This window comes from Triticum dicoccoides, chromosome 5B, assembly GCF_002162155.2.
Source record: "Triticum dicoccoides isolate Atlit2015 ecotype Zavitan chromosome 5B, WEW_v2.0, whole genome shotgun sequence".
In the NCBI taxonomy this organism is placed as follows: Eukaryota; Viridiplantae; Streptophyta; class Magnoliopsida; order Poales; family Poaceae; genus Triticum; species Triticum dicoccoides.
This window is the reverse complement of record NC_041389.1, coordinates 47,440,992-47,452,538: the sequence shown is the minus strand read 5'-3', so window position 1 is coordinate 47,452,538 and position 11,547 is coordinate 47,440,992. Positions and strand designations below refer to the sequence as shown.

The following is an 11,547-nucleotide window of genomic DNA, read 5'->3' as shown; positions in this document are numbered from 1 at the left end:
GGATTGCCCCCATTTCCATTTCTATTTGTATACACAAGAACAAAGGTTGAATCCACATATATCCAACTAACTGAATCCCACATGATCCGTCGGAGACATACCCCAACACACCGTACGGCAAAGCTAGCTAGATGCCCCGTTAGGACGGGAGCTGAGCGTGGTGGATGTTATTTCATCTTCATGGAGTTGATGCCACTTTGTCGTTCTGAGTAGGACACAAAGCCTAATCGACCAAAAGAACACCTAAAACAGAGCAGGAAACCCTTCTGCCGTTAAGGGCGATCGAACAGTTTCCAAAAGAGCAACCGACACGCAGCGTGGATAATTTTGAAACCCTGGAAGCAACATTGTTGTTAGCGGAGCTAATAAAACTAGCATCCACTTGTGAGAATATTATGGTTGGATTGAAAACTTTTAAACAGTGAGCTATCTGGCGCCTTGGATGGCTCTACAGTTGATATATGGAAGGTTCACTCGATCTGAGGGAGCCATGACCAGAGGGTTGCGACTAGAGGACATGTTTATACAAATGGGCCAATAATTTATTGATACAAAATCTAGAAACTGGGATGATCAGCTGATCAAGGATTACTTGTAGCCCATAGATTAGCTGAGATAGTTCAAGTCATTCTTGATCTAGTCGAGTATTGAGCATAAGGAGAAGTGGTGACTGATGACTTTCGGGAGGTTTCGAATTCTTTTGGCATGGCGACTATAGCATACTGTGCCCGGAAAAGCAATGTTCTTATATTAACGCAGTATAGTGTCAAAAACACTCTTATATTATGGGACAGAGGGAGTGATCATTGTTTAATAAAGGTCGCTGGATTTCAGAAAAGAAGGGGGAAAAACCAGCGTAGTGGGCTGGCCAAGCAAAGGAGCGCTGGTGAAATCTTGGGACGGAGCCCATCTTGACACGAGAAAGGACCAAACGAGCCTCTCTCCGCCGGCGGTGAGAGAGGAGAGGATGGAGCGGCGGCGCAAGCCTCTTCCGCGCCGGCCGACGTACTGCGCTCCTTTTAGGTCAGGTCGTCCACCAGCCAAGAAGAGGAAGAGATTGGGCTCCGAGGGAGAGATTGAACCTTCGGCCGGGGCGGCAGGAGTCGACCGGATCAGCGCCCTCCCCGACGAACTCCTCGGCGAGATCATCTCCCTCCTCCCCATCAAGGACGGCGCCCGCACCCAGATCCTCGCGTCCCGGTGGCGCCACCTCTGGCTCTCCGCCCCTCTCAACCTCGACTGCCGTGGCTTCGCCACCGCCGCCGATCTCGCGGTCGTCAGATACCGCAGGGTCTACAACAACGTCCCCTCTGCTGTAGCGCACATTCTTGACCGCCACCAAGGCCCCGGCCGCCGCCTCCGTGTCAAGGGGTACCGTCTCCCCGTCGCCGCCGCCGCCGCCGCCGCCCTCAATTGGTGGATCGTGGCCCCCGCCCTCGCCGCCGCCGCCCTGGATTGCTGGCTCGTGGCCCCCGCCCTCGACGGCCTCCAGGTGCTCGAGTGCTGGGTTTCTTCCAAGCATTCTAAACCGCTTGGGCCGCTGCCGGCGTCCGCCTACCGCTTCTCGCCCACCCTCCGCGTCGCCACCTTTGGTGGCTGCCGCCTCCCCGACGACGACATCGCCCAAGGGCTTCACTTCCCCAACCTCAAGCACTTGTCACTTGAATCCGTCTCCACCTCGGAGCACTCTCTGCACAGCCTCATCGCCGGTTGCCCCGCTCTGGAATGCTTGATGATTCACACAATCTTCGGCTTCCGTCGCCTTCGGATCAATTCCCTCACTCTTACGTTCATATGTGTGCAAGATCAACTTCAGAACTGCAAGGGATTCAGTCAGCTCCAGTTTGAGGAACTCGTCATCCAGAATGCGCCTTGTCTTGAAAAGTTGATCCCTCTCTACTTTGAGTGTGGTCTGCAGGTGTCGGTAATCTCCGCGCCTAGACTTCACACCTTGGGCTTCCTTACTGATTGGGGCGACCATTCTACCGAACTAGTGTTTGGCTCCACAGTTATTCAGGTGATTAACCTTCCAACTGCTCTATATACTTCTTGCCTTATATATGGGATGTCTAACTAGTTAACCCGTGTTTGTCATCTGCACTTGTATAAGGCCTGATTTTGTCTCCCATGCTCCATTTAGGGATTGCGCGCCGATAGCCTGACAACGGCGGTGCGCACTGTCAAGATTTTAGCTGTCAATGTCCATACTCTTAGTTTGGATAATGTTCTTGACATGATAAGATTCTTTCCATGCCTGGAGAAGCTGCTTGTGAAGGTGGCTGTTTCTTCCTTGACAATTCCTAGCGTCGTTCAGCTGAGCTTTCGATATACTCACTGTTCTAAAGCGGTGAAAGTTTTTATGTCTTTCTTTGCAGTCATGGAGTTTGGGTGAGAACAATTTGTGGCATCGTAAACACCGGGATCTTCTCACATGTCTTGACATCCGTCTCAGGACAGTAGTGTTGGAAACGTATCTGGGCAGCTGGTCACAGGTTAACTTTGCCAAATTCTTTGTGCTGAACGCCAGATTGCTGGAGTCAATGACGTTTCATGTTGAGGCCAGCTTGTACGACGAGGAGTTCTTGGCAGAACAGCGTGGGAAGCTTCGGCTAGGGAACAAGGCTTCAAGAGATGCTCAGTTTCATTTTACAACTGGTACTTCTCTCGAAGCTGTTTGGGAGACCAAGCATCTCAGTGATCTTAACTTGGATGACCCCTTCCTGTGTAGATGTTGAAATGGGTTTGGTCAGTCAGGAATTATCTTTGCCTATCTCATTTCTGTTCTGTTCAGACTTGCTTAATACCCTTGATTGTAGTATGTCTATATGTACAATCTTGTGTCATTTGTTTTGACATACACTTGATGGTATATGCACAATCTCACTGAAAAGTTTTGGATTCTTCAACAATGTTGCTACAGTATAAGACGGCGGCTTGTCGAGATCCATCTTTTAATCTTCCATTGGAACATCTGTTCAATGACTCTGCATGCAGTGTCATTCTTCAGTGGTAATTGAAGGTTGGGTATTAATTCTCGAATGTCTTATGAATACCATTGAAGTGAAGGAAAAGGAAACAACTTAACTCTTGTGATTTAAATGATTTTTTTTACTGTCTGGACCATACATCGCATCAGTGTATTGGTTACTTATATTTATCTAGCTTCTGGAGGATTTATGAGTTCACCCTACTTGTTATTGCTTGGCCTCGTACAATGGAAGTAAATGCGAATCGTTCTGTTTATCGATGGGACTGCATTTTGATTATTCATTAAACTACTACTGCATCTAAATTAACAAGTGCAATTGTATCGAGGTTTTGACAGGTGCAATTGTGTTGAAATTTTGAATTGGAATATATCAGATGGTTTTCGTGTCTGGGTGTTCTATGCACTGTCTTGTGCAGTTAGAGACATCACACACAAATAATCTTACTATTGTTTTGTGCTGTCCTATTGTATTTGTGAGGAGATATACTATTGTTTTGTCTTTTGCTTTATGTCGCCTTTGATCTTATTCGAGTTATCCTCTGAATCTTTTATTTGCTGTTGCCACTCAATTCTTGTCTGTTTTTTTTGCAAAACCATTCTGTAAACAGTGACTCAGCAATGTAGAGTACCACATTATTTTGCAACGAGGTGGGTCTCACATAGCCGTTACCATATAAATTGTTAGCCCAATATTATTCATGCTCTTGGATTCAGTCATATATGTATTTTCTTGGCCTTGATGATTCAATAATTTCTATGATGCTTTGCTTCAGGGCCGCCGCAAGTTTGCATCGCTGATTGCTAAGTTAGCTACACATTATATGAACTCAAGTATTTGTCTTATGCCGCCTTAAATTTTATTTCACATTGTTCTCTGAGTCATTGCTTTGCACTTTTGGTATTGCCACTGAATCCTTCTCTAATTTTCCGTCAATCACCATGTATTCATGTGAAGGGTGGATCGGCTATTAATGCCAATGCAGCTTCTCAGGTATCTGTGAACTGCTGCTAAATCTAAATAATACCCATACCTTGGTTGCTCCCTCTCAGAATTTTAAAGTGCCCAACTCTATATATTGACTGTTTTGACGATCCTGAACACCATTATTTGCAAGCTACTCGATACAGGTTCGGCTCTTCATGAGATGGAACCTGAAACTCTTATCTGTTGTAGTCTTGTAGATAAGGTTGTCAGCAGCAAGACTTGTGTGATTGATGTGTGTGGTTATGATGTGAGAAGAGCTGGTTAGAACATGATGGGGCTTATGCAGAAAACATTTCAGATGGGCCAGGCCTTGGTACCCTTTCTGTTCAGTTTAGCAAGCTTTTTATCTTTACCATTCTATGAAAAATGAGGGGATTTGAAATTTGTATGTGCCACTAACGTTTCCATCAACTGAAAGGAGTGAGGTCGCATGCATGTGGTTGAACTACCTCCCCTACGCCAAATAATTGTGCACAAGTAAGTTTTTCTATAGTCAGTCTGTGAATTTTGACCAAGTTTACGCAAAGAAAATAGGAACATTTACAATACTGAATATATGTCATATTGATAAGAAAATATATCAGATGATGAGTCTAATTTTTTTTTGCGGTGGGAATCTAATAGTTTTGATTTGGTATTGTAAATGTTGAATAGTTTTTCTATGAACTTAGTCAAAGTTTACAGAGGTTGACTTCAAAAAACTTATATACACTATAATTTATCAAGGAAGGAAGTAATTGAGTTTGCTTCAGCATTTCATCAGAGATGCCCTTAATGAAATATCGTTAGTGAGTACTCGGCGTTGAAACTTAGATGTGAGTGTAGAGACGGCATCCACCAGCCGGAATAATCTAATAACGTCATTTGTCTACTCACCTATACAAGTACTCAATCATGCAATGCAGGAGTAATTTGATTCGAGTACTGATGTTTGTAGTATGCCTATATGCACATTCCCGTGTCATTTGTTTTGTCATACACTTTAGGGTATGTGCACAATCCCACTGAAAAGTTTAGATCCCATCTGGATTCTTCAATGATGCAGCTTTGGTCTTCCATTGGAACATGAATTAAATGGTTTCGCCTGCAGTGTCATTCTTCAGTGGTAATTGAAGGGATCTTGTTTTCCCTGGAATGTCCATGAATACCACTGAAGAAAAGGAGAAGGAAACGACTTTACTCTGTAATCTGAAGTCAGTTTTGTATTGTCTGGTCCATACATTATGTCAGTGAATTGGTTAATAAATTATGTTTATCTAGCTTCTGGATGATTTAAGAGTGCACCATTTCTTGCTGTTGCTTGGCCTCATATAATGGAAATAAATACGGATGGTTCTTTTTATCGATGGAACTACATTTTGATTATTTATTAAACTACTTGCATCTAAATTAACAAGTGCAATTGTATCGAAGTCCTAAATTTGAGTGTCCGAGATGCTCTTTGTACCTGAGTGTTCCAGGCACTAGCTTGTGCAGTTAGAGACATCACACACAGCAAGCAGTCTTAGGTTGCTGTTTATTTTACTTGTGAGGAGAAGGGCTATTGTTTTATTGTATTGAAGTCCTAAATATGCTGCTATTTGAATCTTTCCTTTGCTGTTGCCACTGGACTCTTGTCTGCTACATTCTGTGAGCAGTGACTCAGCACTGTACAGTACTACATTGTTTTGCAACAATGTGAGCATCATAGAGACGTTACTATTCATATTTTTGGCCCTTAGTATTATTCATGTTCTTGGCTTCAGTCTTTTGTATTCTTGATCGTGGCTTGATGATTCGTATTTGTCATTCCTATTCAGCGCTTACTGGCTGTAATAGTATGATGATGGTTTGCATCGCTGATTGGTAAGCCAGCTAGCACGCATTATTGTTAAACTCGATTATTTCTCTTATGCCGCCTCAAGTTTTCCACATTGTTTTCTGAGTCAATGTTTGCAGATCACAACTCTAAATGTTGTCAGTTTCGAAGATTTTGAACACCAACATTTGTAGATCACCAGCTACTCGATACAGGTTCGGTTGTTGATGAAATTGAATCTGAAACTTGATCTATCCGTTGTACATATATAAGTTGCCAGCAGCAAGACTTGTGTGTGATTGACGTGTGTGTTTAACTGTTTATGATGGGAGAAGAGTTGAGCTGAAAGATGATGAGGCTAATGCAGAAACCATTTCAGCCTGTTCAATTCAGCCCTTTTTTTAGGTCTTTACCATGCAATGAAAAGAAGGGTATTTGAAATTTTGAAGTGACACTAACATTTGTATTAGCTTAAAGAAGTACTACAACCTATTTGCCAAATTATAGTGCATAGAATTATTTTTTCTATAGTCAAACTTTTGACCAAGTTTATGTATACAAAAACAATAATTTACAATAGTACTAAATATCATATAAAAATATATCTCATGATGAATCTAATGGTAGTATGAATGTTGATAATTTATTTATAAACTTAGTCAAAGTTTAAGGTTGACCTTGAAAGAACTTATATATATGCACTATAAATTTTTTTTGCGCAGATATGCACTATAATTTGGAGGGGGGTAATTATGTTTTATTCAGCCGATCTTTCAGCAGAGATGCCGTTAATTAAGTATGGTTGGTTGGTGAGTGCTTGGCGTTGGAACTTAGCTGCGGGTGTAAAGCCGGCATCTACCAGCCAGACTTAAATAATCACACAGCGTCACATGTGCAGGCTACGCACCAGCCCGGCATGCAATGCGCGAGGTAATTTCCAGCCTCCAGCTAGCTTAGTTTGTTCCCGTCTGCCTCCACACAGTAACGGATCAGTTGCTCGGAATCCTCACTCGTTTTTACATATACTACCTCCGCTTCTCCAGGTACTAGCAGATCAAATGTCGATGGCAGTGGGAGAAGGTGTGGGTGAGTGGGCATGGTGGCTGGCCCTCACCCTCGGCGCCGTCCCGCTGCTCTGCCTCGCCGTCTGGCACTCCGCCGACGCGTGGTACCGCGCCGCCTTCTTCCTCAGGCACGGCGGCCGGCGCCGCCTCCCGCCGGGCCACATGGGCCTGCCCTTCCTCGGCGAGACGCTCTCCTTCGTCTGGCACTTCAAGCTCGCGCGCCGCCCGGACGACTTCATCGCCGCCAAGAGGCACGCGCACGGCGCCGGGGCCGGCATCTACCGGACGCACCTCTTCGGCTCCCCCGCCGTCATTGCGTGCTCTCCGGTGGCCAACAAGTTCGTGTTCCAGTCCGCCGATAACTTCGGCATACGGTGGCCGGTGCCGGAGCTCATCGGCCACAAGTCCATGGTCAACGTCGAGGGCGCCAGCCATGCCAGGCTTCGTGGGATCATCCTCACCGCCATCAACCGCCCCAGCTCGCTCCGGACCATCGCCGCCGTCGTGCAGCCGCGTGTTGTGGCGGCGCTGGCCGCGTGGGCAGACATGGGGACGATCGTTGCCTCCACCGAGATCAAGAAAGTAAGAAATTTATTCATTAATACTTAGCCAGTCCTCGGCGAGCATGCATGTGCTTCTCTTCTCTGTCAATAGTGATGTTCCTTAAATTGCACAGGTGACGTTCGCGAACATATTCAAAATGTTCATAAGCATGGAGCCGTCGCCATTGACGGAGCAGATCGACCAGTGGTTCGGCAGCCTGATGGCTGGCCTCAGGGCATTCCCCTTGGATCTTCCAGGGACAAAATTTCACGGTGCTCGCAAGGTAATCTGGTTTTTTTCATACAATCCAACAAATGGATCGGGTTACACTATCAAGAGAGAGTCAAGGTAATTTGTTTGCTCCTTGTTTTTACAGAAATCCTCAAAATAACTGTAGAGGGATTTAACAACTTGTGCAGTGCCGTCGGAAGCTGAACGCAGTCTTCCGGCATGAGCTGGAGGCAAGGAAGAAGGTGGACAAGAAGTGTGATGATCTCATGAGCGGGCTGATGTGCACCGAGGACGAGCAGGGGAAGAGGCTGAGCGATGAGGAGGTAGTGGACAACATGGTCAACCTCGTGGTCGCTGGCTATGAATCCACGGCCAGCGCCATCATGTGGGCTACCTACCACTTGGCCAAATCCCCTGCCGCCCTCGCCAAGCTCCGGGAGGAGAACGTGGCACTGAGCGAAAGCAAAGGTGGTTCATTGATGATCACCCATGATGACCTGCCGAGGATGAAGTACACGGTGAAGGTGGTGGAGGAGACGATCCGAATGGCCAACGTCGCCCCCATGGTGCACCGCGTGGCGAACCGGGACGTGGAGTATGGCGGGTACACGATCCCGGCGGGGTGGCCGGTGCTCGTGTGGGTGAGGTCGCTGCATACCGACCCAGTCTACTACCAGGACCCCCTCACCTTCAACCCGGACAGATGGGATGTAAGTTGTTGTTTTTCTCTCATTGAGCATGGATGCAACTTCATCATGTACGCATCAATTGTCAACGAAGAACTTGATGAATGCAGAAACCAATGAAGCCAGGGACGTACCAGGCATTCGGTGGTGGATATAGGATTTGCGCCGGCAACATGCTCGCGAAGTTGCAGATCACCATCATGCTCCATCACCTCTCCATTGGTTATGAGTGAGTGATGATATATATTACTTCAAATCCTATGTAATCACTAACATGAGATCAGTAGAATTCATTTGCTTATTTTTATCTTGGCATTTGATTGATTGATTTCTTTATTGCATAAACTGACATTTGATCCTAGTTTGCCAAACGAATGATTGTTTCAGATGGGAGCTGTTGAATCCTGATGCCAAGGTCAATTACCTTCCACACCCAAGGCCATTGGACGGTGCAGCCATGACCTTCCGTAAGCTTAGAGCTTGATGGAGATGCATTCAATGATTTTTTTTTCTAGCTATGCTAGTGCATCAATGTTAATTCTATTAGTATTGTATGATCATATCAGAACTATAGCTAGTCTATCTTTTTCCGGAAATGACATTATCTTTGCAAGCAAACATGGGCTTTTAAATTTGTACTGCAAGGGACAAGACCATTATTTGAAAAGCTACTAGTTTTTTTTGGGTGATGAGAAGGCCATTTATGGAGCTCGGCTTGAGTACATTTGGTTGAATGGGTGCGCAATAGATGGGCCTGAGGAGCCAACGAGCCCGTGACTGTGGAGTCACCATATGTGGTCACAAGCCAAGGATAGGCAAGCTCCTGTGTGAAGTGAATGTAAATGGGCCGGCTACAGATGTGTCCCATCAATACATTTGAAAAAATTCAGAAAGTAGGATTCTTATTGAGTAAATTTTTATTATATCTAGAAATATTAGTTTCACAATAGGTAAAAAATATACTCCCTCCAATCCATATTAATTGTCGTGTACAAAGTTGTACTAAGTATGCGACAATTAATATGGATCGGTTGGAGTTGGAAACAATGTTCATGTACTTAAGTGTAAATATTTATATGTTCAAACAAAATAATCATCCCATAGTAAAAAGAATTAAGCGCCGAAATAATATTCATGTACTTTAAAAGATTCATACATTTCAAAAAAGAAATCATACAAAGTCGTGCATAAGTAGCTGAATATATGTTCATAGAGGGTTTAAAAATGTTGTCTATTTTCCCAAAGAGGAAAGGGAAAATGGAATGAAAGGAAATGAAAGTAAGTACAAAAACTAAAAGTAAAAATAAAATAGGAAAAGAGTGAAAATAAAAATAAATAGACAAGAAACAACAATAGGTAGAAGGAAAAGAAACAAAAAAACAGCCATTGTGGTGCATGCATGTATTTTAATTCTGCCGGTACTGCATGCTCATATCATAACTGCCTCTAGTCTCTCTTGTCATTAAAAGCTCGTTTGATTGCTATGGATTATTTGTAATCAAACAGGAGTATGATGCTTTACAATTTTTAAGACTTGAACCCAGGTGAACTGGTTTGACATTTTTTCCCTCAATTTAGGGAGCTCCTATTTGCCACCTTATAGCATGCAATAAGCAAGCTCCAACCACAAGCTACTTTCCATGGGCCGACCACCACTACGGCCCATCAATAATAATTATTTTATTAAATGTGTTTTTATTTAGTAAACTATAAAATATTTTGTACAAAATAGTTTTAATAATTGGGGAAAAATAACATAGAGTAACTAAAAAATTTGTCGTACCTCAATGCAAATAATAAAGAAATATATTTTCAAAAATAAATCTTCATCTCGCAGTAGAAAACATGTTATTATGCACAAGAAAAAAATATTAATGTATTTCAAAAGAGCCCATGTATTTGAAAAAAAGATACATATGCTCCAGATTATATGTTTATAAAAATTTATATGTTCTGTGTTTTCTCATAAATAAATACGAAGTAGAAAAGAAATAGAGTGAAAAATAAACAAAATAAAAATTAGAGAGAGAGGGAGAGAGAGAGAGAGAGAGAGAGAGAGAGATGTCCTTGCCTTGTTGGGCACGGCGTGGGCAATAATTTTTCATTTGCTTACTAGTTGAGGGAAACATAATAATGTAAAATAAAAATATTATTTTACTTAAATGTAATTAATTATATATTTAAAATAAAATCTCCATCCAATATAAAACATGTTCCTATGCACTAGAAAAGACATTCGGTATTTCAAAAGGGCCCATATATTTGAAAGCAATCATGAAAGTTGTTCATATGTGTCAGACTATATGTTTATGCAGTTTAATAAAAAGAAAGAAAAGTAAAAATAAGTATATAAGAAACAAAAAAGCTAAACAGAAAATATTAATATATAATAAAAATGGAAAGAAACAACAAATAGAATTAAAAAACACAGGGAAAAAAGGTCCCAAACTTGGTTGGCCCGGTACTGGGGATCATTTTCCTTTGCTTATGACTGGATAGAAAAGTGGGCTTCTGATCCAACCTAACATACATCCTTTTTATGCTTCGCGCCGCATAACAAATCTACAATTTTGGATGAAATCCAAGGGATGAGGAGCCAAAATGTTTTTTTCCTCACATGATGCTTTTGTCTCATTTGAGGCATAGAGTTGTCAAAGGCTATGGAAACAATCCTGGCAAAAAAAAGACTGAAAACACCATCCATGGATGAATTTTATGCCTCTGTTATTCAACTTGAACCCTTAAATGCACTCCCTCATAGTGTCAAAAAATGACTTACATTTCAGAAGGGAGGGAGGGAGTATGAGCGAAGGACTTTGCTAAGTTCCACCCAGTCCCAAGTTAAGCAAGAGATCCGCACAATTCCTCCCTTTCCTAATTTGCATGGATGCATTAACTTTATTTTATTTCTTTTTTCTATGTGTGTCCAATGTCTACTAGCAGTTAATTAGCGGCTAATAATCATATACATGCAGAAAAAACAAAATTGATGATGTCATCAAAGATTCTTCCCAATCCGAAAATTCAAAATATTTTGTAGCTCAAACCGTCGCTCCGATTGAAAAACCGTTTTTATATAAAAGATTCGTCGCGAGAAGATCTTTGAAACAAGATCCCATATTAATATGTTTTGACGACTTATTTTTTTGGGTCAAAAGTTATCAGGCTCAGGCTAAGTAAGTTATCACGTCTCTGGTTCATAAGTTACCATCTTGTTTATATAGAAATTACCGGGGCATAAAAATGGTCAA

At 42.7% G+C, this 11,547-nt stretch overlaps 2 protein-coding genes across 2 annotated transcripts; both read left to right on the top strand.

Moving 5' to 3' along the window:
* The first annotated feature begins 879 nt into the window (after positions 1 to 879).
* LOC119307279 (putative F-box/FBD/LRR-repeat protein At4g00315) lies at positions 880 to 2,890 on the top strand. The gene is made up of 3 exons (XM_037583357.1): positions 880 to 2,017; positions 2,141 to 2,275; positions 2,376 to 2,890. The coding sequence occupies exons 1-3, from the start codon at positions 968 to 970 to the stop codon at positions 2,733 to 2,735; spliced, it is 1,545 nt and encodes a 514-aa protein (XP_037439254.1). The 5' UTR covers positions 880 to 967; the 3' UTR covers positions 2,736 to 2,890.
* Positions 2,891 to 3,196: 306 nt separating this feature from the next.
* LOC119307280 (ent-kaurenoic acid oxidase 1-like) lies at positions 3,197 to 9,176 on the top strand. Its single transcript, XM_037583358.1, has 7 exons — positions 3,197 to 5,987; positions 6,495 to 6,702; positions 6,816 to 7,418; positions 7,513 to 7,662; positions 7,799 to 8,320; positions 8,407 to 8,525; positions 8,684 to 9,176. The coding sequence occupies exons 2-7, from the start codon at positions 6,694 to 6,696 to the stop codon at positions 8,778 to 8,780; spliced, it is 1,500 nt and encodes a 499-aa protein (XP_037439255.1). The 5' UTR covers positions 3,197 to 5,987; positions 6,495 to 6,693; the 3' UTR covers positions 8,781 to 9,176.
* Positions 9,177 to 11,547: the final 2,371 nt, after the last annotated feature.